The sequence below is a fragment of the Stigmatopora argus genome, chromosome 6, assembly GCF_051989625.1.
Source record: "Stigmatopora argus isolate UIUO_Sarg chromosome 6, RoL_Sarg_1.0, whole genome shotgun sequence".
Taxonomy (NCBI): Eukaryota; Metazoa; Chordata; class Actinopteri; order Syngnathiformes; family Syngnathidae; genus Stigmatopora; species Stigmatopora argus.
The window spans coordinates 1,209,204-1,234,166 of record NC_135392.1 but is presented as its reverse complement, the minus strand read 5'-3'; the positions used below and the strand labels follow the sequence as shown (position 1 = coordinate 1,234,166).

The following is a 24,963-nucleotide window of genomic DNA, read 5'->3' as shown; positions in this document are numbered from 1 at the left end:
CGGCCCGCGAACCAACCAGAGTTTGACACCCTTGGATTAGATTGATTTTTTTCATCTTCTCAAAATGTGTAAACTCAATCTTTTATTTTAAACCATTAAAGCACATTAAACAGGTCATTTTTAGATGCAATTTAGCCTTTGGCCAACGTTTGCGTGTCTTGTGAGCGTTAGATCAAATGAGTGTGTCATCTTTAAAGGTAACCTGGTGGGTGTTTTGTTTTTTTTGTTATTAGAATGAGGTTGGCAACTGGACAGCCCGCTGAGACGAGGAGCTCATTAGCATTCATGTATGCGCGCAATCGCGCAAACCATCGACATGGCGCTTGGTTTGTCAGGTACGAGAGGGCGGGCAAAGCACTTTGGGACTCTTCAGCCAAATGATATACCAAGAAATAATTACTCTGACAAGAGAGCGATCTTGGCGGACGAAAAAAATGGGAAAATCAAAACCTCCCAAAAAGAGACAACCACGGCGCAAACACGCGAGCGGATTGGCCGCCTCCCGCCGGGACTTACTTGACATTGATGTTGGCGCAGATCAAGACGTGGTCGAAGAGGAAGACCTTGCGCTCTTTTGACTTGAGGACTTGTCCCCGCTCGCCGTACACGGTCTCCACCAGGGTCTCGCACTGGACCAGGGCGCCCTGCTCCAGGTTCAGTTGCTGAAAGTGGACATTGAGTGGGTGGTCATTTCTCCTTTGTGGTCATTAGTTCCAGCTGTCCTCGTCAGCTAGCCTTACACTTCTTTTGGTTCGATTTATTTAAGAAAGGACAACTATTAATGAACATACACTGTATTTTCTGGCATTTTAGCCGCCTCGGCGTGTAAGCCGTTCCCTTAAAATTGCCTTAAAACGGTTGAATTTGACAATTTCTCTTGTATAAGTGAGTTTTTTCACATTTTATGCAAGATAGGGTTTAGTGTTTATCTTGAATTTCATTCATAGACATCAAAATTAATTTTGTTTAGTGTTTTATCTGTTTATTTTTTGTCTATTTTGAAATAAATGACCGTATCGGCCTCATTGTCTTGCATTTCGTCTTTGTCACCTTGCAGTTTTGTGCATGTCAAGTCTAATTTAGATAACTTAATTTTTTTAGATAACTTTATTCATCCCGTATTCAGGAAATTTCACAATTTGTGCGCATATAAGCCATACCCTTGATTCAGTCTTCGTATTTTTTTGTTACAAATACGGCGTATATGCGAGAAATTACATGTAAAAGACAAGATAAAATCAATTCATTCATTTTTTGAAGCGCTTATCCTCACAAGGGTGCTGGAGCCCTAGCTAACTGGCCAACCAGGGGAAATTTAGAGTGCTAAATTAGCCTAGCATGCATGTTTATGGGATGTGGGAGGAGACCGGAGTGAACCAGAGAAAACATGCAAACTCCACACAATAAGAACCCGCAAGGGATCGAACCCACGTCCCCAGAACTGCGAGGCCAACACGCTAACCACTCTCGCACCGTGCCACCAAAATATCAATTTTCTAAGATTACAATGTTATAACAGCTCTATTAAAAAATTGAACGTTGGAAATAGTTCTTTTTCCTCTACTTAAAACATTTCTGGCAAAGTGTCCGGGTACCGAATGGCATTATAAAGTCCAAACGTGGTAGGTCGAGAACGTCGTTACTTCCTTTCCAAGTTTCTGTCAATAATTTAGTCTAAAGAGGACAATTTTGTCCCAAGTGAAGAAAAAGGCAAATTCTATATAGAAACGACTGCGGCAGGTAAACGTGATGGATGGAATAATGGAGGCTAAAAGTTCCATCCAGCTGGACTTTGCCGCATATTGAGATTGCAACTGGGTTTAAGCACCCAATAACCAAGTTTTATTCAAGAGGAAGCATTTTTATTTCTTTATCCCGCTTCTTTTACGACTGTCCAAATCAATGCGTCCACTTTAAAGCGTGACGTGGGCATCCGAAGGCGCCGCTACAATGCCGCCGCCGCCGCCGGCGTTGAGGAGCTCGTTTCGATATGGATTTCCGTCATCTGGCCAGTTCATAAAAGAAGAAATGTAACCGTTTTTTTTTTCAGTGTACCGAGTTTTGAAAGCAGCTATTATGTGTGATTAACATTTTTTTTAAAAAGTTGGAGCCTTTATTTTATTTTTTTAGTTCATTGCCATTCGTTGCCATGGTGACGATAGACGTTGATGCCATTTTGACTAGGTATGAGAGCATTAATTATAGAGTTACACTCATGGCCAGGGACAATTTAGCATACAATTAGCCTAGCATGCATATTTTTGGGATGTGGGAGGAAAGCAGAGTACCCAAAGGAAACCCACAAAGGGCCGAGAAGACCAAGCAAACTCCACACAGGTGGACCGAACTGGATTTCAACCCAGGACAGAACAAAGGACAGTCAATTATAGCTAGCATTAGGCAATTTACCATACAATTAGCCTAGCATGCACGTTTTTTGGGATGTGGGAGGAAAGCGGAGTACCCAGAGAAAACCCACCCAAGCCCGGGGACTACCTGCAACATCCAGGATGGAACCCTCAACCCCAGAACTGCAAGGTCGACGCGCTAACCACTCCTCACGTTAGCTTTCTTTAATGGCTTAAAGTCCAGATCCGTATCGTACCTCAATGGGCTTTGCGGCGCATTTATGTGTCTATCGCCAGTGTGCGCATTCATAAATCCGGCCGTTATCGGTCCAATCTGGCCAACGTCGACAGTTTGAGGGAAAGAATGAATATTTCATTGCCCGGTTACGGAGGCAATAGAAAAAGAGACGCTGGCTCAGTCCGTCTTCCTTTCTGCATTGTCACTGCAGCGGCGGAATAAAGGAGGAACTGTCCAATGGCTTCATCTCACAGGAAAGAATCAGCTGAGTGGAAGGAGAATTCAAAGTGACCAATGCTTGCCCATTAAATGTCTCATTTAGCGGTTTTCCTATTTTCTCGCTGATACGTTGTACAGTGGGTACTCGGACGTTTCGTCGAAAGACGTTTGGTCCCCGGACGATTGGTCCCCGGACGATTTTTCTTAAGATTTTCCCTTCAAAGTAACAAGTAAACAGTGAATATGGAGGTGAAAATGGTGAATTAGGGTGCGGCTTATACGAGAGAAATTGTCAAATTCAACCATTTTAAGGGTATGGCTGATGCGCAGAAGTGGCTAATATGCCAGAAAATACGGTAATCCTTTCAATGTGCGTTTGTTGAGAGGAGACGATCATCGTTTCGGGACATTAATGGAGAGTGGCTGAGATTATGGGCGTCATTTTCTGTTTATCAAAATAAAAACATTTTAAAAAAACCATCTCCCCACGAGAAATGATTGCCGATAATTGGGATTTTGGTCATGATTTCCAATTGATAGTTGGTCAATTGCTTCTTGAAGTGGAAGTAAATGTGTCTTTTTGTATTCTTTTTAAGATCATCAATTCTGGTTGTGATGTCACAACCAGAATTGAGGAAAAAGTGGGCGTTCCCCGATCCATTATTTTGGGTGGAATAACAATAAGAGAGCTATATTGGATGCCAAATTCATTTTTTCAAATGACACAATTGCAGTGATTTTCATTTTTTTTACCAAAGACGAATTGGGGGCGTGTCCGAGTTGGAAGTGATTGGTCACCTTACTGAGCAGACGATCGCTGACGCTGCGAGCCAGCTGCTGGGTTTCGGCGACCTGATCGGCCACCCGCTTCTGCTCGTTCAGCTTCTCGGCCAGCGTCTCCAGCTCGGTGAGGGCCAGTTGCAGGGGGAGGCGGTCCACGTGGCCCTTGGGGGTGTTCTTCAGCATGTCCTGGTCGGGGACGCCACGAGACGGGTGAGCTTTCGGCTCGGGGGCGGAGCCGCTCGGCGGAAGGAACATACCTGCAGGAGCAGGATGAACTGCGGGAACCGCTGGACGGGCTTCACCATCAGGCCGTAGAGGGTAATGCGGTCCGTGCTGGACGCCTGTTTCTTCTGCGGGATGGAAGCAAACGGGAGGACACGTTTGGCAAAGAACCAAATTCTCAGATTTGTAATGATCGTGGCTAAAAATCTGGATAAGGATAAGCGGTAGTACGAATGAACGAGGACCCTGGACGACTAGCGTATTTTCTCGCATATTAGCCGCACCCGCGTATAAGCCGCACCTGCATATAAGCCGCACCCGCGTATAAGCCGCACCCGCGTATAAGCCGCACCCGCGTATAAGCCGCACCCGCGTATAAGCCGCACCCTTCAAATTAGCTTGAAAATCTTTGAATTTGACAATTTCTCTCGTATAAGACGGCGCCTGATTCACACATCACTGATGATGATGAATTAGACTAGAGCACAGATGTCAAAGTGGCGGCCCGCGGGCCAAATTTGGCCCGCCGCATCATTTTCTGTGGCCCAAGAAAGTTAATGATGAGTGCCAACTTTCTGTTTTAGGATCAAATTCAAATGAAGATTAGAGATGTATAGGGAATATTTCCTGTGTTTGCGCATTTTAAATCAATAATTGCAGACGATTTGTACAAATTTGAATGTCCTAAAATGATCTATCGATCAGCACGATTGAAAAAGCTGTCAATTTATTAATCAATTCATTTTGGCCGCCGTGTTGGAAGACATACTGGCCCTCTGGATGAAATCGAAACTACAACGTGGCCCGCAATAAAAAATGAGTTTGACATCCCTGGGCTAGAAGGATTTGAAATTGTAGATTCCATTTGAGAATTGTGTTTATGGTCTTATTTTCAGAGTTGTAGGACATTTACACAAAAAGATAAGTTGTAGCGAGTATGACTTTGTCTTTTTAGAAAGCGAAGACGATGCATTATTAAATGTCCGGCGGGAGAGGATCGTCTCAGAAACGTAAACAACTTTATTTCATGGAATCAGATCAAAGCTCACCTTTAGGAATTCCAGAAAGGCCGGCTTGGACAGGCAGGCCTTTTTGATGAGCGCCATGGCGTTGGTGAAGTTGTTCACATAGTCGCTGTAGATGTCCAGGACCATGGATTTGGAAAACTGAGGGCAAATGGAGGAGTCCTTAAACCTGTATGCTTAATTAAGTGATTGGCCGCCGCCGTGTTGTTCCGCAAAAACAAAAAAATGCAAAAAACGGGGAGTGCTGTGAAAAATATTTCCGCAATATTCCTCCGTTTTTCGCAGTGTTCCGCAAAAAACATAAAAAACGCGAAAAAATGAAAAACCATGAAAAACAGGGGAATACCGTGAAAAATATTTTAGCAGTATTCTCCCTTTTTTTGCGGTATTCTGCAAAAAACATGAAAAATGGGGAAATACTGTAACAAATATTTCCACAGTTTTCCCCCATTTTTCGCAGTGTTGAACAAAAAACGCAGAAAATGAAAAATGGGGATTACTGCGAAAAATATTTTGGCAGTTTTCCCTCATTTTTAGCGGTGTTCCGCAAAAAACACAAAAACACTAAAAATGAAAAAACATGAAAAACGGGGAATACGGTGAAAAATATTTCTGCAGTATTCCCCCATTTTTTGCAGTATTCTGCAAAAAAAACTTGAAAAATGGGGAAATACAGTGAAAAATATTTCTGCAGTCTTCTCACATTTTTTGCAGTGTTAAAAAAAACGCAGAAACAAAAAAAAAAACCTAAAAATGAAAAACGGGGAACACTGAAAAATATTTAAGCAGTTCTCCCCCGTTTTTCGCGTTGTTCCGCAAAAAACACAAAAACGCTAAAAAATGAAAAACAATGAAAAACGGGGAATACTGTGACAAATATTTCTGCAGTATTCTCCCATTTTTTCCAGTGTTCAAAAAAACGCACAAACGGGAAAAAAAAAACGCTAAAAATGAAAAACGGGGAATACTTTGAAAAATATTTCCGCAGAGTTTTGTCTCGTAATATCATCACGTATGACTTGGTTCTCTTCAGTAAGACTTTGTACTGACCGAGGCCACGAACAGGTCTCCGATCTTCTCGCAGCTGTCCCATTCGGCCACTCGGGACGCCAACGCAATCTGGAACATGGAGTGGCAATGCGTGATTTCCCGGACTCGGTAGAAGATGGGCCGGATCTTGCGTGGGCTCAAAATGCGCGGGTCGGCCTCCAGCAGAGGTTTGTGGTATTCCTGCAAACAGAGCAGACCGGCGCACCAGCGGTTAGCGTGTCGGCTTCACAGTTCCGGGCTCGAGGGTTCGAGTCGGCTCCTTTTCAATCGTCGCCTTCCGTCGGTTTGTGCAAATCTCCACGGCATTTGAAATGTGTACCATATTCCCGTCAAATCACAATGTTCTATCGCCGCTAAGTTATTGGAAGAGAGGTGCTAAGGCTATTCGTGGCATCCCGAGGGGTTACCTTCTGCCCGCCGGCGCTCTAATTTGCGCAACCCAAGCGTGACGGGAGAGTTGATTTTTTTCTGCTTTGAGGTCAGACCGGATCTCCCGGTCTGCAGGTGCCGGCTTTCCAAGCATCCTTGGACCTCAAATTACCTTTTGCCTTTCTTTTTTTTTCCTATCGCTATTCCGCTCAATCCGTAAAACTCATTCAGTCGTACTTCTACTTACCGCATTTTGCTGTTTAATATACACCCCCCCCATTCAATATACCTGGGTATATTAAACGACAGGGGTATATTAAATGGCGCACAAACGGGAGGCTCAAAAAGGCAACAATCATTTAATATACCCGGGTATATTAAACGGCAAAATACGGTACAAATGCCTCTAGGTACGAAAATTTCATGTTACAAAATCCTTCTGAATGTACATACATTTCCTGAATCTGTTATTTTCGGTGGAAATTTTCCTGGTAACATTATTGCGGCCTCACCCTTTTACTCCTTTTGAATTTATTTAAATTCATCATTTGAAGCCTAGATCTGTGTTCGCGTGCTAACATTAGCTTCTTCTTTACTGTACTACTGCACGAATAGAATACATTTTTGCATGCTTGCATTAATGAATAATTTTCTTCATCTTTTTTGTCTGTTTCTGGCATCTTTCATACACAATTGGGACACTGGTCATTTTTAAATGGTTGAGTTGGTCATTTTTTAAGGACCGTGGAACGAATTAGGGAATTTACATATAAAGTACTGTTCTACTTACCAAATATTCAAGTTATAAAAAAAATAATTTTGTAAGGAGAGGTACGACTGTATTTGGTACCAAAGACTTGGTCGGTGAGAGGCTATGTAAAGTAGTGAGCAATTTTACTGCCGCTAAACAGCCAGCAGGGGGCAGAAGTGCATAAAATGAGCTTTATATGTAAGATTTGCACTTAAATTACACAATGAATGATGCGTTTTATGTCAGAAATAAAGTGATCGTAATCCAAGTTTATTTAAATTTGTATATGTTATGTTACGAGCGTGTTGCCGTGCAAAAAGTGAAGTTTTGACGACCCCGGTCTCGAAAATAAACAAACCAAAAAGTGAATTTGAGTCATTTCCATTTTTTGGGGAGTGATGGCGAACCAGGCGTAAAAGGCAAAAGTCTGGAAGGTGAACTCAGTGAGATGTCGCTAAAGCTAAAGCGGGACACGTCTTGGAGTGGACGTAACGCGTGGCAGGCCGCGGAGACAAAAGCGCTGTTTTGTTGTTTTGTTTTCTGGGCAATTTTGTCCCAGCCCTCCCCTTAAAAATCTATCCAGCGGTGAAGAACGTGGCAACCTTCAGCGTCTAATTGGCCCGGCCGACACATCGCCGGCGTTTAGCGCGCCGTCGGACGCCGCGACGAGACGGAGATTTTTTTTTTTCCGGCGAGCTGCACATTGCAAAGTGTCCCATCTGGTCGATTGTTTGTCCAAAGCGAAAGCCGTCACGCCTGATTTCTGTCGCGCGAGACGGGGCACCGCAAACAAAGTCTTTGACAGACGATTAACCGTTGATTTGTTGTGAAAACGTATTATTCGCTTGTACAAAGTTTATTTTATTACATTTGAGCTGTAAATTTGCCTGGGAATCCAAAAAGTATGTGGAAAAAAAGTGGAAATTTGGGAAAAATAATATTATGTGGCCAGTATTTATTTTTTTTATTTTTTATTTGTCATATATTTCTTTTTTTTTTATTTGTCATATATTTCATTTTTTTATTTTTTATTTTTCATATAATTCATTTTTTTTACATAATCATCTTAACTGAGAATAACAGAATCCGAAAAATATTAACTGCTTTTTCATTTAAGTTTTGTCAATTTCCAAAAAATAAAAACAAGACTATTTTGTTTTTTAATTTAAAATCAATAATAAGATAATAAAAAATATTACAAATACAGAAAATGAATCAATTGCGATGTTTACAACATTTGAAAAAAGGAATTAAAGAGATACAAAATATTTGTATTTTTAAAAATAAACACAGAAAATGAATTAATTGCAATGTTTACAAAATTTGAAAAAAGAAATTAAAGAGATACAAAATATTAGTATTGTTTTTTTGGTTTTGGTTTTACATTCGAATATATAGTTTCATAAAATATATTCACGATAAATATAAAGAGAATCGCAGTTCTAATAAAATACTTTAAAAACAAATTGAAATAGCTCATCATAGTTTTTGAACGAAAAAAATGCTAACAAAAATACATGAAAAAATATCTCCTATTATTCCTTCATTCATTCTCCATACCGCTCATCCTCACAAGAGTCACGGGGGTGCTGGAGCCTACCCCAACCAACTGTGGGCAGTAGACAGGGGACACCTTGAATTGGTCGCCAGCCAATTGCAAACAATTGTGAATCAGGGGGCGGCTTATACGGGAGAAATTGTCAAATTCAACCATTTTAAGGCAATTTTAAGGGTGCGGCTTACACGCGGGGCGGCTTATACATAGGACGGCTTATACGCGGGGAGCTTATACGCGAAAAATTGTCAAATTCAACCATTTTAAGGCAATTTTCAGGGTGCGGCTTATACGCGAGAAATTGTCAAATTCAACAATTTTAAGGCAATTTTAAGGATGCGTCTTATACGCGAGAAATTGTCAAATTCAACCATTTTAAGGCAATTTTAAGGGTGTGGCTTATACGCGGGACGGCTTATACACGGGATGGCTTAAACGCGAGAAATTGTCAAATTCAACCATTTTAAGGCAATTTTAAGGGTGCGGCTTATACGTGGGACGGCTTATACACGGGACAGCTTATACGCGAGAATTTGTGAATTTAACCATTTTAAGTCAATTTTAAGGATGCGTCTTATACGCGAGAAATTGTCAAATTCAACCATTTTAAGGCAATTTTAAGGGTGCGGCTTATACACGGGACGGCTTATACGCGGGACGGCTTATACGCAGGACGGCTTATACGCGGGACGGCTTATACGCGAGAAATTGTCAAATTCAACCATTTTAAGGCAATTTTAAGGATGCGTCTTATACGCAGGGTGGCTTATATGCGGATAAATGTGGTTTTTACAGTACTTATATACATTTAGGGGTGTATAGGGTCTTGGCTCACCTGCAAAATCCTCCGCAAGGACTCCAAATAGCCGCGCTCACTCTGGATGATGGAGCTGAGGATGTGGCGACGGACGACCTGCCACGAGCGAAGGCCAACGTGAGACTTTGACAGGCGGCGACGGCGCCATTTTAAAAAGCCTCCCCCACCTGGTGGCCCGTCAGGCCCTCCGGCATGGCGCTCAATTGCGGCGGCGGATGCGTCACGTCGCAGATGGCCACGTCCAGATAGCCCGCGTCGTCCTCTTCCTCTGTTTGGAAAAAAGACAAGTGAGTGCAAAGGTCAGGGAGGGCCGGCAGGGAATTTTATTACGTTTATTTCCATAGTTTGAAATCATTTAAAAAGATCCCAGCGTGGTAAACAGACCCAAAACAGACATTAAAATGTTTAACATTTGCATACTAAATAAATAAATGAGGATATTAGAGAGTAAAAATAAAGATTTATGATGATTAACGACAATTTCGCCTGAGATAAACAAAGGGATTATTTGTAAAAACAAATAAAGGGATTAATGTAAAACCTGAATGATATTTTGACATTTCAAGTTACGAGAGGTGATTAAATGGCGGCCCGGGGGCCAAATCTGGCCCGCCGCGTCATTTTGTGTGGCCCGGGAAAGTAAAGATTATAGATCTATATTATATTTCCTGATTAGCCCCCTTTTAAATCAATAATTGCATTTTTTTGAATCCATTTTTTTCCTTTTGGTGTTTTTAGTTCAAAAAGCATTTAGTAAAATCTAAAAATAAATATATAAAAAAAATATGTTTTCCACTTTAATATTGAACATATTAACAGAAATAGTTTGTTTCCTTTTAAAATGAAAAACAAATAATTAAAAGATATTTTCCCTTACAAAGAAAAAAAAGCTCTAAATTTTTTTTTATATCTATAAAACAACCGAATATTTGGGGCTTTTGATGCCGTTTTTTAATCCGATTTAAATAGAAAAAAATATCTAAATATGATTTCTACACCCTTGCTTTACAGCTAAGACTGAAATTTGCAATCTGAATATAAACAGTCCCGTGATTGGATGAAAGTATATTTAAAAAAAAAAAATGGATTTTCGGTTACCGATAATGTCTTTCCGGTGGAGGAAGGGAACTTTGCGCAAGACGGCCATTCTGGTTTTTTCCAGTCCATCCTTGGTGTTGCTTCTGGCTGCCTTCATGAGCTGCTGCACCTGGTTCCAAGCGGAAAGATACATTAGCACGCCGTCATTGGCCGCCCGGCCTATTGACGGGACGCCGTCACGGTGGGAATCATCTCGCCATCTGCGGCCCCCCGCCCGTCCGCGTCAGACCTGCGAACGAGAAGACGGCGGCGGCGGCGCGGGAAGACGACCGCGTCGGCGGCTCGACGGGTCGTCCGAGTCCGCCCCCGAGCCCGACGACCGGACGCCGCGAGGGGCCCGGAATACAAGCTGGTGCGTCACATTGTGGTTGTATTTTTAGATGAAAAGTAGGTCAGTCGCTTGAAGAATGTCGGCATTGGGGAATTCAACTTGCAGAAAATAGCGCGACAGTGCAGGGTTTTTTATTAGATTTAAAGGTGCAAGATAAACAGTGCCGTGATTTCGCTTTAATTCCCCTCAGTGCTGAGGTCGTGAAACAATGTTCCCTCTAAGCTGCGCGAGTGCGCAATTGCGCACTACTCTCGTCTTTTCTGCGCACACCAAATCATATGGAGCGCACAAAATAAAAATCATATGGAGCGCACAAAATAAAATCCCTTTTTTATTTTTTTATTTTTTATTTTCTAGCTGTGAGGCCGACGCGCGAACCACTCATCCGTCGGGCCGCCCATTCATAGATATTAATCATTACATTTTATTATTACTAAATCATTTATGTGTAGTAGACATACACCTGCTTATGGCAGGTGTGATACTGGTGTGTGCCCATAGCGAGCAATGATAATGTTGCTCATACCTTTCTGCCCAAATAAACAAAAAATTAGAGGGAACATTGTCGTGAAAAGAAAAAAATGTTTTGAAATAAATGACCGTATCGGCCGCATTGTCTTATTTTGTGTTTGTCACCTTGCAGTTTCGTGCATTTCAAGTCTAATTTGTGCGCAAATGGATTAAAAGCCCTGAATATTCCGTTTCTTATAGATCTAAAACAATGTTTCTTTGAGCTTTTTTATATATATTTTTTTTTAGATTTTCCAAAATGATTTTGAACTAAAAACATAGAAAAAATGGATTTAAAAAATGACAATGATTGATTTAAAAGGGGGAAAATCAGGAAATGTCATATACATCTCTACTCTTCATTTTAATTTGATCCTAAAACAGAAAGTCGGCACTCATCATTGACTTTCCCGGGCCGCACAAAATGATGCGGCGGCCCAGATTTGGCCCCCAGGCCGCCACTTTGACACATGTGGTTTAGGAGGTCTGCCTATCTTTAAAAGCAGCCCAAATATTACCTTTCAATACGCACGAATTGATTGTTAAAGCGGCAGGAAGAACAAAGAAAGACAAGGTCACAAAAGTAGCAGAGGGAGGGAAAGGGTTAATAAAAGGAAAGGGTTTGTCCTAAACATAGTGGTGTGGAGTTTGTTCTCCTTGTAATGTGATACCTTGATATCATAGTTGTGCTTGCCAGACAGCTTGGTCGCCAACTCGCGCTTGGTCTTGGCGCAGCGTTCCCTCAGCCGCCGCACTTCGGGGGACAGCTACAGGTGGGGGGAGCCATTTGGGGGAGCGTTAGCAAGACAAAAACAAACAAACAAAAAAAAGAAAACAACATGGAGGCGGCAGAAAAAGCAGGGCGGCGACACAAATGATCCAAAAGCCACACATAAAAGGGAGTCAGAATCATGACAGAGAGCGATTATTGTATTCTTGCAGATCGGGTTTAAGCCCCGCCCTCCAAAAAAATCAACTTGAACATTGAGAAATCACCAAAGTTAATCGGGTAGAGCTAATTAAAAGGAATGTGTTTTGTAGCTGGAAAAGCTAACGCTTAATGCTTCCTCGGTAATTGCCGCATAAAGTCTTCTGGTCTTTGCTCAGCAGACTGAAAAGTGCAAAGACTTTTCTTTTTTTTTTCCTCTACAGGCTTCCTCGCTTTAATTACCTGAGCAAGACATTTTGTCCACATACATCACGCTTTTGTTTCCAAATCTTTGCTCTGCCATCGATTGAGCTTCCCTTGAATAACAAATGTGCGCGTGCAGATGGTAAAAAAAATAAAATAAAATAAAAAAGGCTATTAGGCTTCTCTCATATCAGGATGGATTTCACTGCACGTGCCCACAGCGCTCTCAAGCGGACGGAAGAGGAAGTAGTGAGTGGAATGATTACCTTGCTGCGAGCGGGAATTTTGCTCTCGCCGTCCGACTGCTCGTCGTAGCTCTCGAATTCGCTGGAGCTCCATCCGTTGCCCGTCGCCGACGGGACGGAAGGGTCCCGCTGGACGTCCTCGTAGAGCGTGTCTGCGCGGTGAAAACACGGGGTGAATAGAAATCTAACTCCCGTGGCTCGAGGCCGGCCGGTGGCGTTTTTTTTTTTAAGTACCTTCATCGGGCGAGATAGGCTCCTCGCACGGGACGTCGTCGTAGATGACGTCGTCTTCGATTTCCGGAGAGGCTGGGGGATGGGGGTAAAATGACAATGCAGGCGCAACAGGGTCATAACAGCCAAGACAAATAGACTCAAGGACAGTTTTTCCCAAGAGACGTTTGTCATCATACTCAACTCCAGTTCTGCTATCACTTGATCAAGACTTACTGTATATATTCATTCATTCGTTTTCTGAATCTCTTTCTCCTCATTAGGGTCGCGGGGGTGCTGGAGGCTATCCCAGCTGCCTTCGGGCACGAGGCGGGGAACACCCTGAACTGGTAGGCTAATCTAAAGTAATCTAATCTAAAGTAATCTAATCTAAAGTAATCTAACCTACAGTAATCGAATCTACAGTAATCGAATCTAAAGTAATCTAATCTAAAGTAATCTAAAGTAATCTAATCTAAAGGAATCTAAATTATTCTAATCTAAAGTAATCTAATCTAAAATAATCTCATCTAAAGTAATATAATCTAATCTAAAGTAATCTAATCTAAAGTAATCTAATCTAAAGTAATCTAATCTAAAGTAATGTAATCTAAAGGAATCTAAATTAATCTAATCTAAAGTAATCTAATCTAAAATAATCTCATCTAAAGTAATCTAATCTAAAATAATCTCATCTAAAGTAATATAATCTAATCTAAAGTAATCTAATTTAAAGTAATATAATCTAAAGTAATCTAATTTAAAGTAATATAATCTAAAGTAATCTAATCTAAAGTAATCTAAGGTAATTTTATCTAAGGTAATCGAAAGTAATCAAATCGAAAGTAATCTAATCGAAAGTAATCTAAAGTAATCTAATCTAACCTAATTTAACCTAACCTAATCAAATCTAATCCAAGTAAAGAAACAGAGTCGCGCACTCAATGAAAACAATTGACTAATGGGTCTCTCTCTTTCTCTCCACTTTGTGACTGTGATGGCGATGAGCCTAATTTGGCTCTCTAAACTTCTAACGATCGGCTTCTAAAGCGCCATTTGTCCACGTTGCTTCGCTCCTTCGCATCCCCGATAGACGTCGTCGGACTTTCCCATTCATTCGATTAAAAAAAAAATCGATTCCGTCACGGATTACAAGTCCGCAGACTTCCAAAGCCACCCGGAAAAAAAAACACGGTAAAAAGAGGATTATCAACACAAATGTTCACTTGTTCCAATATTAACGGGATCGGACGACGCAAGCGTGTCTCGAACCGGCGCCGCCGCGGAAATCAATAAAGTGAGAAATGAACCCGAGGCGCGCTGCCTCTTCGGATCAAGCTCACCCGCCCACGGAGACCCCCGAGCAAGGCTTTAACGAACGAAGCCCAATCTCCGGCAATGCCCCCCCCCCCCGTCAACGTGGTCCCGTTTCGTACCTTCCGGGACGTCCCCCGAGTTTTCCGCGGCTGTTTCCGCCTGGCTGGCTCCTGGGTCGACGTCCGTGGTTATTAGCCGGGTTGCTGCGGGGACCCTGCGAGGTTCCAGAACACATCGACAAACTTAATTCTTATTCACTTGTGTAACGATTCAGTCTTGCTATAAATGAGGAAAATATAGTACTTGACAATTTTTTTTTTTTTAATCCACTCTTGTCAAATACAGTAAAAGTAATGCCACATTGTGTTGACTACTTATTTATTTATCTAGAAATAATTTATTGATTATTTACATTTTTGTTTGTTGTTGTAATTAGTGCAGTTTGTGGTGAAGCTTTAAATCGCCTTTTACTTGTATAATGAAAATAAAAGCATTCAATTTAATTCAATATTTAGATTTATTATAATTTTATATTTTTTTATATTCTATGTTTATATTATTGCCTTTGCGTATAATTTTTGTATATTTAATTATTTATTTTACTTGTAAATCCAGCCCAAGTAATGCTACTGATTATAATGATTATTATGAAGCTTTAAATCTCATTATACTTGTATAATGACAATAAAAGCATTCAATTTAATTCAACATTTCTATAGTTTTTTTTTAATCTTTTTAAATATATATTTTATATTTATATTATTGCCTTTGCCTTTAATTTTTCTTATTTTTATTTATTCATTTATACCCATTATTGCTTTACATAATATTATACTTATTTATATTTTACATATTTTATATTTTATAATTTATTTTGCAAATGATTATAATGATTTTAAATTTTTTAATATATTTTTTTATATTTAGTGTGTTGTTATTTTGTTGTATGTTTACATTATTCCCTTTGCATTTAATTTTAAAAATGTATTTATTACCCATTACTGCCTTAAATTATATTACATATATATATTTATTTTGCTTGTAAATCCAGCCCAAGTAATGCTAGGAAAAAACATAAATAAATAAATAACAAATGCACTTGAAAGAAGCTTTACGGATAGACTAGAAAGTAAGGAAAAAAAGGATAAAGTAAAGAACACAGAGATAAAGTGCTGAAAAGTCAAGCCGTGCCGTCGTCATGGCCGGCTTTTTTTGTAGGCTTAATGAAGACGATCTGTCACCAGGTAAAAAAAAAAAAAGGAAACTAAAGTCAATGTTGGCTTTAGAGAAACGCTGCCTCCTGTTTAATAACGCTATTAAAATAAGAGAGAAGTATCTCCACCATAACAATAGCAAAGTAATCTTCTCCCAAAATGTGCTGACACTTTGAACACCTTGACGCTGGAAGTTGCTATTGATAGCTCCCCGATTTAAGAGACCGGCTTATTGACGGAGGAAAAGTGCAAACGCCCAACTCAGCAGAAATCACTCCTGCGTGAAAAATAGTCGGGACCTTTTGCGACTTCAGACCGGCACACACACACAAACGAGTGTGCGCTAACATTAGCTTCTAGCACATATTCAGCACATTATATTAAATGAGCTCAAGCTAATGATACGATAGCATAATTAGTTTAGCGCTTGCTAACAAAGTTTACCGTCAAAGGTGCAGAACCAAGCGTATGAACTCACGAGATTACGAACAGGAAGTCGATGTCATCTTGGAGAAAAGGCAGGATAAGCAAATAAAGTCTAAAAACTGACATCAAGGCAAAAGTAAAGCTCCGCCCACATTGACTCACACCTGGGTCACTTAGCACAGGAAGGTCCAAATGACAAGAGTAAAGGTTTCTAAACACACTTCCTAAAAAGCATGGATGGATCCTAAAAAAATAGAACTTTGTAACGATGAAAGGTCGCGCTAACAGACGGTCGCAGAAGTTTGAGATTGGTCTTGATAGATTGGTCTATTTTAAGAATTAGTTGGTATTTGTGTCTGCTGTGAGTAAAACTTACCCCGTGGTTGAATCGCTGACTGGAACTTCTGTCAAAAAGAGGAAGAAAAGCATGATGAGAAAGCGAAACTGAGAGTGAAACCCGTTGCGGAGTTTCAGTCAAAGGTAAACACCGTACACGCGACTGTATTGGCTAGAAATGAGCTAAACGAGGGGTCGTAAAGTCAATATTGACCAGGGCCTGTCTAATAACTGGAAGATGATGTGAAAAATGTCAGTGTGAGACTTCTTGGTTCTTCTTTTTTGGTGTTGGACTCATACCTGTCAACTTCTGCCGATAACTGCCCTTATAAATGATTATGATTCCCCTTACAAACCCCAAAAAAACCTTACAAACACCGTACGAGTCGTACCAGTGAGAATTATTCTCTCTAACTCCAAGCCTTTCTGACTTGTCTATGTAAACTGAAACTGAGATGAACGTTTACGAAAAAAACTATCAAGACTGAATATTATTGAAGGTGATGACTGTTCATTTACAGCGAACAGTGGTGAGGGTGTATATTATTGTCTGTAAAACTCCATATCGAAAATAAAGCTTTGCCTTTATGACGACCCTGCAGAGTAAAAAGACCATTTGCAACAAGGCAAAAATGCATTTTCTTGTTATGACTGTGATCGTTTCAGTCACGATAACCCTGATCTGGATGAAAGGAATGTAGGCCAGAACCAGATTAATTTGCAGTTTTTTTCTGACAACGGAAGCCATTAGTAGTAGTAGTAATAATAATACAGTATTTAGATTAAAAGCCGAGTAAACGCTGCTTATGGAAGTCTTGTATTGAAACTACTGTATTTAGTACTACAGAAAATGAGTCATTTTTGTGGGCTTTTTTGTCAGGTCACTTTTTCAGTCAATCTTTGTAATATGGAAATAATTTAATTTCCTCATCTATTTTCTTACCTTGGACTTCAACTCCCTGTGTGATTACACAGCCTTAATAATAACAACCGTAATCCCCTCAGGGGTGCTTTGTTTTTCTAAGCGATTGCAGAAGACCAAGAAGCTTTTTTGGAGCACACCAGTAAAGACGTGCACTGATTTCCCCGACTTTACGGCATCCGACAAACGTAACGACGGGTTAAACGGGTGTCACGCGCCTGAGACGTAAACATTGGCTGTCAAGCAAGGGAGGGGGTGACTTCTTCTTACATAACGGCACCCCCCTTCCCTGCTACTTTTCACTGGAAATTCCCCTTAGCTTCAACAAAGTCTGACTTCATGGATTACGACGTGAAATTGGAACGTTGATGACGCTAACAACCTTTGGTGGAAATGACCGTTTTGAAAGAATAACATTTGACCTTTTGAATAGGTCTCCAAACCAATAAGGAATGTCTCACCGTCCTTGTCGGCGCTTCCTTCCCGCGTCGTGACGTCTTTGACAGGCCGCGACGAGTCCTCGCACATCTTCGGGACTTCCTGCTTTGACAATTGAGGCGGGTCTCCGACATCCCCCGGAGGCTTGTCTTCGTTCTCGCTGTCGTCAAATTTGAACTCCTCGCCTTGCTCCTCGTCCTCTTCCTCCTCTTCCTCGACCTGTTCTGGTAGTTGGTGAGAAACGGCGGTGGACATGGCTCCTAAATGAAATGAAATCAGAGATATTTTCACTCATTATTTGTCAAGAAATGGCCTTGTAGCTCAGCGGTTAGAGCACTGGACTCATAAACCAGGCGTCGTGAGTTCAACTCTCATTGAGGCCTGCTGGATCTTTGAACTTGGTGAATTTGGGAAATTGGGCAGTTAATGTCCTGTCATGGAGGCCTCATTAATCAAAGTACTGGGCTTGGTGAGACATATCAGTACTTCATCAAAAACAGTTCGGCAGATAATATCAATAGATTTTGACATTAAATCAGCGCAATCTGACTATTTTCTGCGAATATGAGCAGGAAGAAAGGTAAAAACCAGAGGGATGGATTGAAAGAGACGGACAGGATTCCCAGAGTTGCAATTTTACACTACAAAAAAATCAACCGCACGTATTTAGCAGTACAGTACTAGCCTTATGATTACTCGGTTCCACAAATATCATTTTTGTAGCCAACCTCCCCCATTTTTAATGCCCCAACTCCCACTTGAAATCAGATTTGCTCACAGCGGAGAGAAATGTCTAGCATTGAGCCCGCTTAGTCATGATCCACACATCATTCCGAGCAGTGAAACGTTGCGTGGAACAGGAAGAAAACGATTATTCCCGATAAGAGTTAACGGCGTAGACAGATTGTGGGGCCGGAATGTTCTAAGCTTCTTAACAAAATCATAAAAAAAAACAACTCTGAGATAAAAAGGCTTATTAAAAACACTCCACAACATCCACCGCGCCGTAATTTCTAAAATCGCTGGAACGTGGGCAACGCTGATGTGACAGATGGCAGTTAGCATGTCCGCTAGCGGAATCAAAAGGTCTGAGGCGGCTTAGGGGCGGATTAATTAAGAAGGGCCCCAAAAGCAGTCGTGTCTGGGAGATCGGATAGAATTCTCCAACTCGTTGGTTTTCAGTGGACCAAAAAGACTCTCGGGTCAATTTGACCCGCCTCGCCCAGGGTCGTAAAAACGAAGCTGTTGCCAGTTGCCCTTATCGTTTAAGGGGTGTTGCACATATTACAACATAAAAGGATGGTTAACTGCGGTTTATGAGATGCTAAAAGACGAAACATTTCCTTCAAAATGGCGAATCACTATCTTACGTTTGTAGTTATATCCAATTTTTGGTGCCTTATGATAGCAGATTATGACTTGAATACACAAGATAATTATTCATTCATTTTCTGTACTGCTTATCCTCACAAGAGTGGCGAGGGGTGCTGGGGCCAGCCAATCGCAGGGCACGATGAGACAAATGACCAATCACACTCCTACCTAGGGACAATTTAGCAAATAATTAGCTTAGCGGGCGGCCGAGTGGTTGGCACGTCGGCCTCACAGTGGGGGACCTGGGCTCAAATCCAGGTGGGTCCACCGGTGTGGAGTTTGTATGTTCTCCCAGGGCCTGCGTGGGTTTTCTCCGGGTACTCTGGTTTCCTCCCACATTCCAAAAACATACATGCTAGGCTAAGTGTATTCCAAATTGCCCCTAGGTATGAGTGATGGTTGTCCTTTGTCTCCTCGTGCCCTGCGATTGGCTGGCCACCCATTCAGGGTGTCCCCTGCCTCTGGCCTGGAGTCAGCTGGGATAGGCTCCGGCACCCCCTGCGAGCCTAGTGAGGATAAAGCAGTTCAGAAAATGAGATGAAATGAGAATTAGCTTAGATACATGTTTTGGGGATGTGGGAGGAAACCAGAGTACCCGGAGAAAACACACAGGCAGAACATGAAAACTCAACACAGACAGGACCGACCTGAGATCGAACCCTCGACCCCAGAACTCTGAGACCGACGCGCTAACCACTCTTCCGCCACGCCGGCTAATTATTGCCACATAAAGCGGGGTGTGTAGTAGAATGGCCGCATCTGCTTTGCATTTTAATCAGGATTCTTTGGCTAATACAAGCTAGAACAAAAAACTAAAAAATGTTAGCGTAAGCATCATACTTCAAATGTCTGTCATCATATAATAGAATCCAGCTAATGCTATTGACGGTCCAATGAGGAGTTTGGCGATGGTTCTAAGAAGTCGGAGAAATCATTTGCAGTCGTTAGAACGATACAAAGCGAAGGAAAAAGGGGAACTAGCATGAGAAAGGACTTCTGTTTACAAACAGAGATTCTAGAGCAGGTCTCATCCTACCAGTTTCTCCATCCGGCCCCCAGCCAGCAACAATGACCCCTCTGTGGGGAGCCAACGTCTATCTCGCATTGTTTCTTCATTCGTCACTACGCTACTCATTAGCTCACGGGTCATTTGGGCCACGGCTACGAGTTCTGTGCTTTGACGCCGCTCGTGTGAAAGCTGGAAGACAAGCCCCGAAACAACTTTTAGCTTGACCATTCGAGGGTAAAGTGTTGAAATTAAAAAAAAAAAAAACACATTTTGATGTCGCTCAAGGAAAAAAAAAAAAAAAAATGCATTGTTTATGGCTCTCTGTCAAGCGTCATTGATACTCATTGATTAGCAACAGCTAACAATGTCAAAAGAATTCAGACACTTTTTGCAGCTTTAAGTGTTGAAATAAAATTTTAACAATCACATTTTGATGTCGCTCAAGGAAAAACATAAAAAAAATAATTTAAAAAAAAAAAATCGACATTGTTTATGGCTCTCTGTCAAAAAGGTTGACGACCCCTGGGTCTAAATGTCACGGGAACATTTCAGTATAGCAACGCGGTTGCCGAGGCAAAAGGTGGAGAAGAGGAATGAAAACTAACAGATCCCTGACCCGAGCAGACCTGGAAACCAAACAACCAAAATACACTGGGTTAAACAAACCGGCGGCCGAGGTACACCTGCATTCCAGTCGAAATCCACGTCAACCCATCCCAAATGGTATTTGAAAATACAACCATTTACGTCACGGAGTCGATTTCAGCGACAATGTGCGCAAAGCGGCGTTATTTCGGCTTCGGGCAACCAGTTCCGACACGTTGACGTGACTAATTTCTGGATGATGAAGCGTCTTAGCCTGCAGTGGAATGCACTTAAATAGATGTGTATTTATTTTACAGCGTAGGTGCCATCCAATCCACTTTATTTTTTACAAACGGATGCTTTTCTATGTTTTTTTTTTTTGGTTTTAGAAATGGCCAAGTTGGGAAAGGGTTAGCAAAAAATACAAACTGTATTTTCTTGCATATTAGCCGCCTCCCTGTATAAGCCACACCCTTAAAATGGCCTTAGAATGGTTGAACTATACAATTTCTCTCGTATAAGCCGCCCCCTGATTCACAATTTCCACCTCCATCTTTGTGGTTTTAATAGGGAGTACAAATGTGTTACTTTGAAGGGAAAATCTTGAGAAAAATCATCGCACGTGGTATTTCTGAGACACTGTATCAATCGATTGCTGGATTACACATTCCGAAAGGGTGTTTCCTGCAAATTCAAAAAGGAAGTCATGTGAGCAGTACAACTAGAAAGTGTGTCCGTGGCGGTCTAGATTGTCATGGACATCAAAATTAATTTTGCTTAGCGTTTTATCTATTTTATCTATCTCTCTATTTTGCTGTTTCGTGCGGGTCAAGTTTAATTTATGCGCATATAAGCCGCACCTTCGATTCAGTCTTTTTTTTAACGACAAATACAGGGAGAAAATACGGTTAGTTCAAAAATTAGCGTTAGGTCCAGGCACATAATTCTTGGCTTGAACATTAAACCGAGGGCTAGTCCAAGTTTTTTGTTGTTGTTGTTGGGAGGATGAAAGGCTTTTTTGAGTGATTTCTAAAAAGAACTCCCACCCACTCGGACAAAACAAAGACCCTTAGGAGTGAAAAAATTAAAAACTATTCTTCTTCTAGGGGGGTATAAGATGACAAAATTGAGATGAAATCCACTCCTACACGCCCATCCCCTGACCTAGATACGACAGAGAGTTAAAAAAAACACCCAGTGTGGAGCAAATGTGGTAATAAGTGATGTGACGCTGCTGGTTAAAAGTAATGCATTTTGGGGACTTATTAACCACAATATACCTTTAACGAAACTTGATTTGTCAAGACAAGGGAACTCTGTCTTCACAAAAAAAAATGTCCAGGTATGGAGTCACATGGAATTTGTTAAAATGTCTTCAATTTCTCCGCCATGTTGTCTTTTCATATTTTCCGATCTTTTTTCCAAATGCGAAATAGTAAACGATTAAAGAACTAGCCACTGATCTCAATTCCTTTTTCATTCATTCATTCGCTGAACTGCTGATCCTGACAAGTGTCGCAGGGGGTGCTGGAGCCTATCCCAGCTAACTATGGTTGAATCGGTGGCCGGCCAATCGCAGGGCACGGGGAGACAGAGGACAACAAATCGTAGCTAGGGGCAATTTAGCATAGAATTAGCTTAGCATGCATGTTTTTGGGATACGGGAAGAATCCGGTGTAGCCTAAAATAACACACGCAAGCCCAGGAGATGTAAAATGGGATGAAAATACTGTACAGACCCGAATATAAGACGACCCCTTCTTTTTCAAGACTCAAGTTTGAGAAGACTTTTTGAACACCAAAATAACACAAAATAATGACGGTACACTATCTGAAACAAAGGATTGTAACAATATATTCGAGAGAAAACACAGGTTATTTTGCCTCATTTAAATCAAGCAAAAACTCTATCACATCTTAATATCTGCTGAACATTTAAATATGTCAACTAAAGCGCAATCACATTTGTAAATGAATGGCTTCTGCGTTTTGAAATGTAAATTAACAAATTTACTATGATAAAATAACAACATTGCAAAAACTGCCTTGTTTGGCATTCGGTTTAAAGATATCTGGCGCCATCTAGCATTATGAATGGGTATAATGTCTAAACACACCGAATTTGAGATGACTGAAATCTTTTCAGTGTCATTTCAATGCAAAAAAACATCGTCTTATATTCAGGCCAATACGCTATGCTGTACTTTCATGTTTTTTTTACCAAGAAAAATTTTATGGCTGTCGCTTGGTAACATCAAACATACAAAAAAATTGAGAAGTACCAGTCATTTGGATTCCTCTGAGAAAGACAGCAAAGCACACATCTTTCGCTGGATTGCGTGTCGTCAGATTGGTTTTCACCTGCCTTGCCGCGTGCAAACAACTTAATTAATGCGATGGATGCGCCGCCGCAGCATCGATGTCCAAGTCAAGGTCACCCGCCATCTGTCAGAACACTGCCGTCGTACGTCGCCATTGTGACAAGACAAAGCATCGAAAGTGCACATGGGGAATGTATTGATTTTGTAAAATGAGGACAAGAAGACAAACAAATGTAAGCTTTTGTCAATTCCATGGTGGTTATTTTCAAGGGTTGGATTGATGGTGGGTTCTATTCCGGTTCGGTCCTCGCCGTGTGGAGTTTGCATGTTCGCGTGGGTTTTCTCTGGGTACTCCTACGTCCCAAAAACATGCATGCTGGGCTCATGCTTATTGCCCCCTAGCTATGATTGGTTGTCCATAGTCTCTTCGTGCCCCATGATTGGCCGGGCACCCATTCTGGGTATCCCTGGTAGTTCGCTGGGATCGGCTCCAGCACCCCCTGCGAGCCTCGTGAGGAAAAGCGGTTCAGAAAATGAATGAATGGGTTTGTGGTGTTCTTTTATGGTGAGCAACACTTGATTTCAAAGCCCCGCCCTTTCACTGCTGAAGTCCAATCAAATGTTTGTTCATCCTAGAATGTTTTGTAATGCACAAAAAAGAATGTTTGGGTGATAATGGTGAAGAAAAGCAAGCAACTTTGAGACAAAGTTAGATACAGTTTAAGAACTCAAATCCTGACCTTGCAGCTAAAGTTTAAAAAAATGCTAACGTCGCTTCCATTTTTCACTTCCCCTGCTGTCTAAATTTCTCCTCGCACCATTTTTGCCAGCTCAGTGTTGTTGTCAAGCGAACCTTCAAGCATATCAATGGAGTTTTGTGTGCGTCCGGTCTTCCGGGGGTGCCGGGGTGGGGGGTGTGAATGAATTGAGCCTGTGACTAACAAGACAACAATTTGGTACAGTGGGCCCCTGGAAGATGGAGGAAATGCAAATGAGCCAATTGCTTCTTCCCCTTTTAACCCTCTCTTCCCAAGATGGGTCCCCCAAAGACGCAGCGTGACGTCATTCCCAGGAAGGGAGGCTATTACTGTCATTGGCTGGCGACCCTTCTGGGGTGTACCCTAATTTACATGCTAAAAGTCAGGTGCGTTTATGGGCCCTGCCATTGGCTGGGAATCAGTGCAGGGTGTGTTTGTGTCTACCTGTAAAGTCGACATTCGAACACGAATGGATGAAGATTGAGGAATTCCATAAAGTCCGTGAATGCACCACGAGTTTTATCCTTTCAAGTCGAAATGCCCACAAAATAAGGCCAGTTAATTCAACACTCCCGACACGCATTTATAGGACTAATTTGATAATTGTGTACATATACAAAGAAAAAAACTCGCCTTTGCGTCCTCCGCTTGCTTCAATGCTGGTAAACTGGCACCGAAATCCCACGTTTCATCATTGGCGTCTCGTCGGCAAGTTGTTCGTAGCCGAGCGCCGTCTTGCTAGCATGTTGAAGTGGTTGGTCGTCGAGCCTTACGTTGCTATGTCCTCGCCGCCTTTCCGTCGTTTTTTCACCCCCAGCTTCCATCCCTGTGTGTCCTTTCTTGGTTTTGTCTCCCTCCACCCCGCGTTGTTGCCCAGACAGCGGCACAAAAGCCAGGCGTCCGAGGGAGAGCTCTCACGCTACACCGGCCAATGGCGAAACTGGCAACCGGCAACAAGACGACCAATAGGAGAGCTCGACTGGGATTCTGGACCAATAGTGGGGAAGATGGCGGGAAAGATAGGCGGGCGTATTGGAATTAAAACCAATCCATCTCAGGGGGCCGTTTCCGGGTTTCACTTAATTTTAGGCAGCCGGTGGTTTTGGAGATGCGTTAAAATACTATCGTTTTTTTTAATTGTATTCAAATCTTACTTTATTTACCTTTAGGAAAATAAAAAAATGTTTTAAAAATGTAGACATTCTTTAAAAGAGATCATTTGGTCAAGTATAATTTTGTTAGTTTGAATAATTATTTTTAAAAAAGATGTACGTATTTGGGTTTCACATTAACCAAGTACATTAGTAGTTGCAACAATAATAATATGTATGTAATATATTGATAATGATATTTGCCTCGG

General features: G+C 41.5%; 1 protein-coding gene across 2 annotated transcripts in view; it reads right to left on the bottom strand.

The window, feature by feature from the left end:
• Positions 1–24,539, bottom strand: part of arhgef10la (Rho guanine nucleotide exchange factor (GEF) 10-like a) — a 76,136-nt gene extending 51,597 nt beyond the window's left edge. Inside the window, exons 1-15 of one of the 2 annotated variants that reach the window (XM_077602971.1) lie at positions 24,237–24,539; positions 17,580–17,816; positions 16,237–16,264; positions 14,340–14,434; positions 12,928–12,999; positions 12,715–12,845; positions 11,988–12,083; positions 10,476–10,584; positions 9,545–9,645; positions 9,396–9,473; positions 5,886–6,065; positions 4,860–4,976; positions 3,846–3,938; positions 3,604–3,774; positions 517–662 (exon numbers count right to left, since the gene is read on the bottom strand). In XM_077602971.1, coding sequence (XP_077459097.1) covers positions 517–662; positions 3,604–3,774; positions 3,846–3,938; positions 4,860–4,976; positions 5,886–6,065; positions 9,396–9,473; positions 9,545–9,645; positions 10,476–10,584; positions 11,988–12,083; positions 12,715–12,845; positions 12,928–12,999; positions 14,340–14,434; positions 16,237–16,264; positions 17,580–17,811 — 1,649 coding nt within the window. In that variant the 5' untranslated portion in view covers positions 17,812–17,816; positions 24,237–24,539. The remainder of the gene's footprint in view (positions 1–516; positions 663–3,603; positions 3,775–3,845; positions 3,939–4,859; positions 4,977–5,885; positions 6,066–9,395; positions 9,474–9,544; positions 9,646–10,475; positions 10,585–11,987; positions 12,084–12,714; positions 12,846–12,927; positions 13,000–14,339; positions 14,435–16,236; positions 16,265–17,579; positions 17,817–24,236) is intronic. The other variant, XM_077602972.1, reaches the window with a different exon arrangement.
• Between the last annotated feature and the right edge of the window lie 424 nt (positions 24,540–24,963).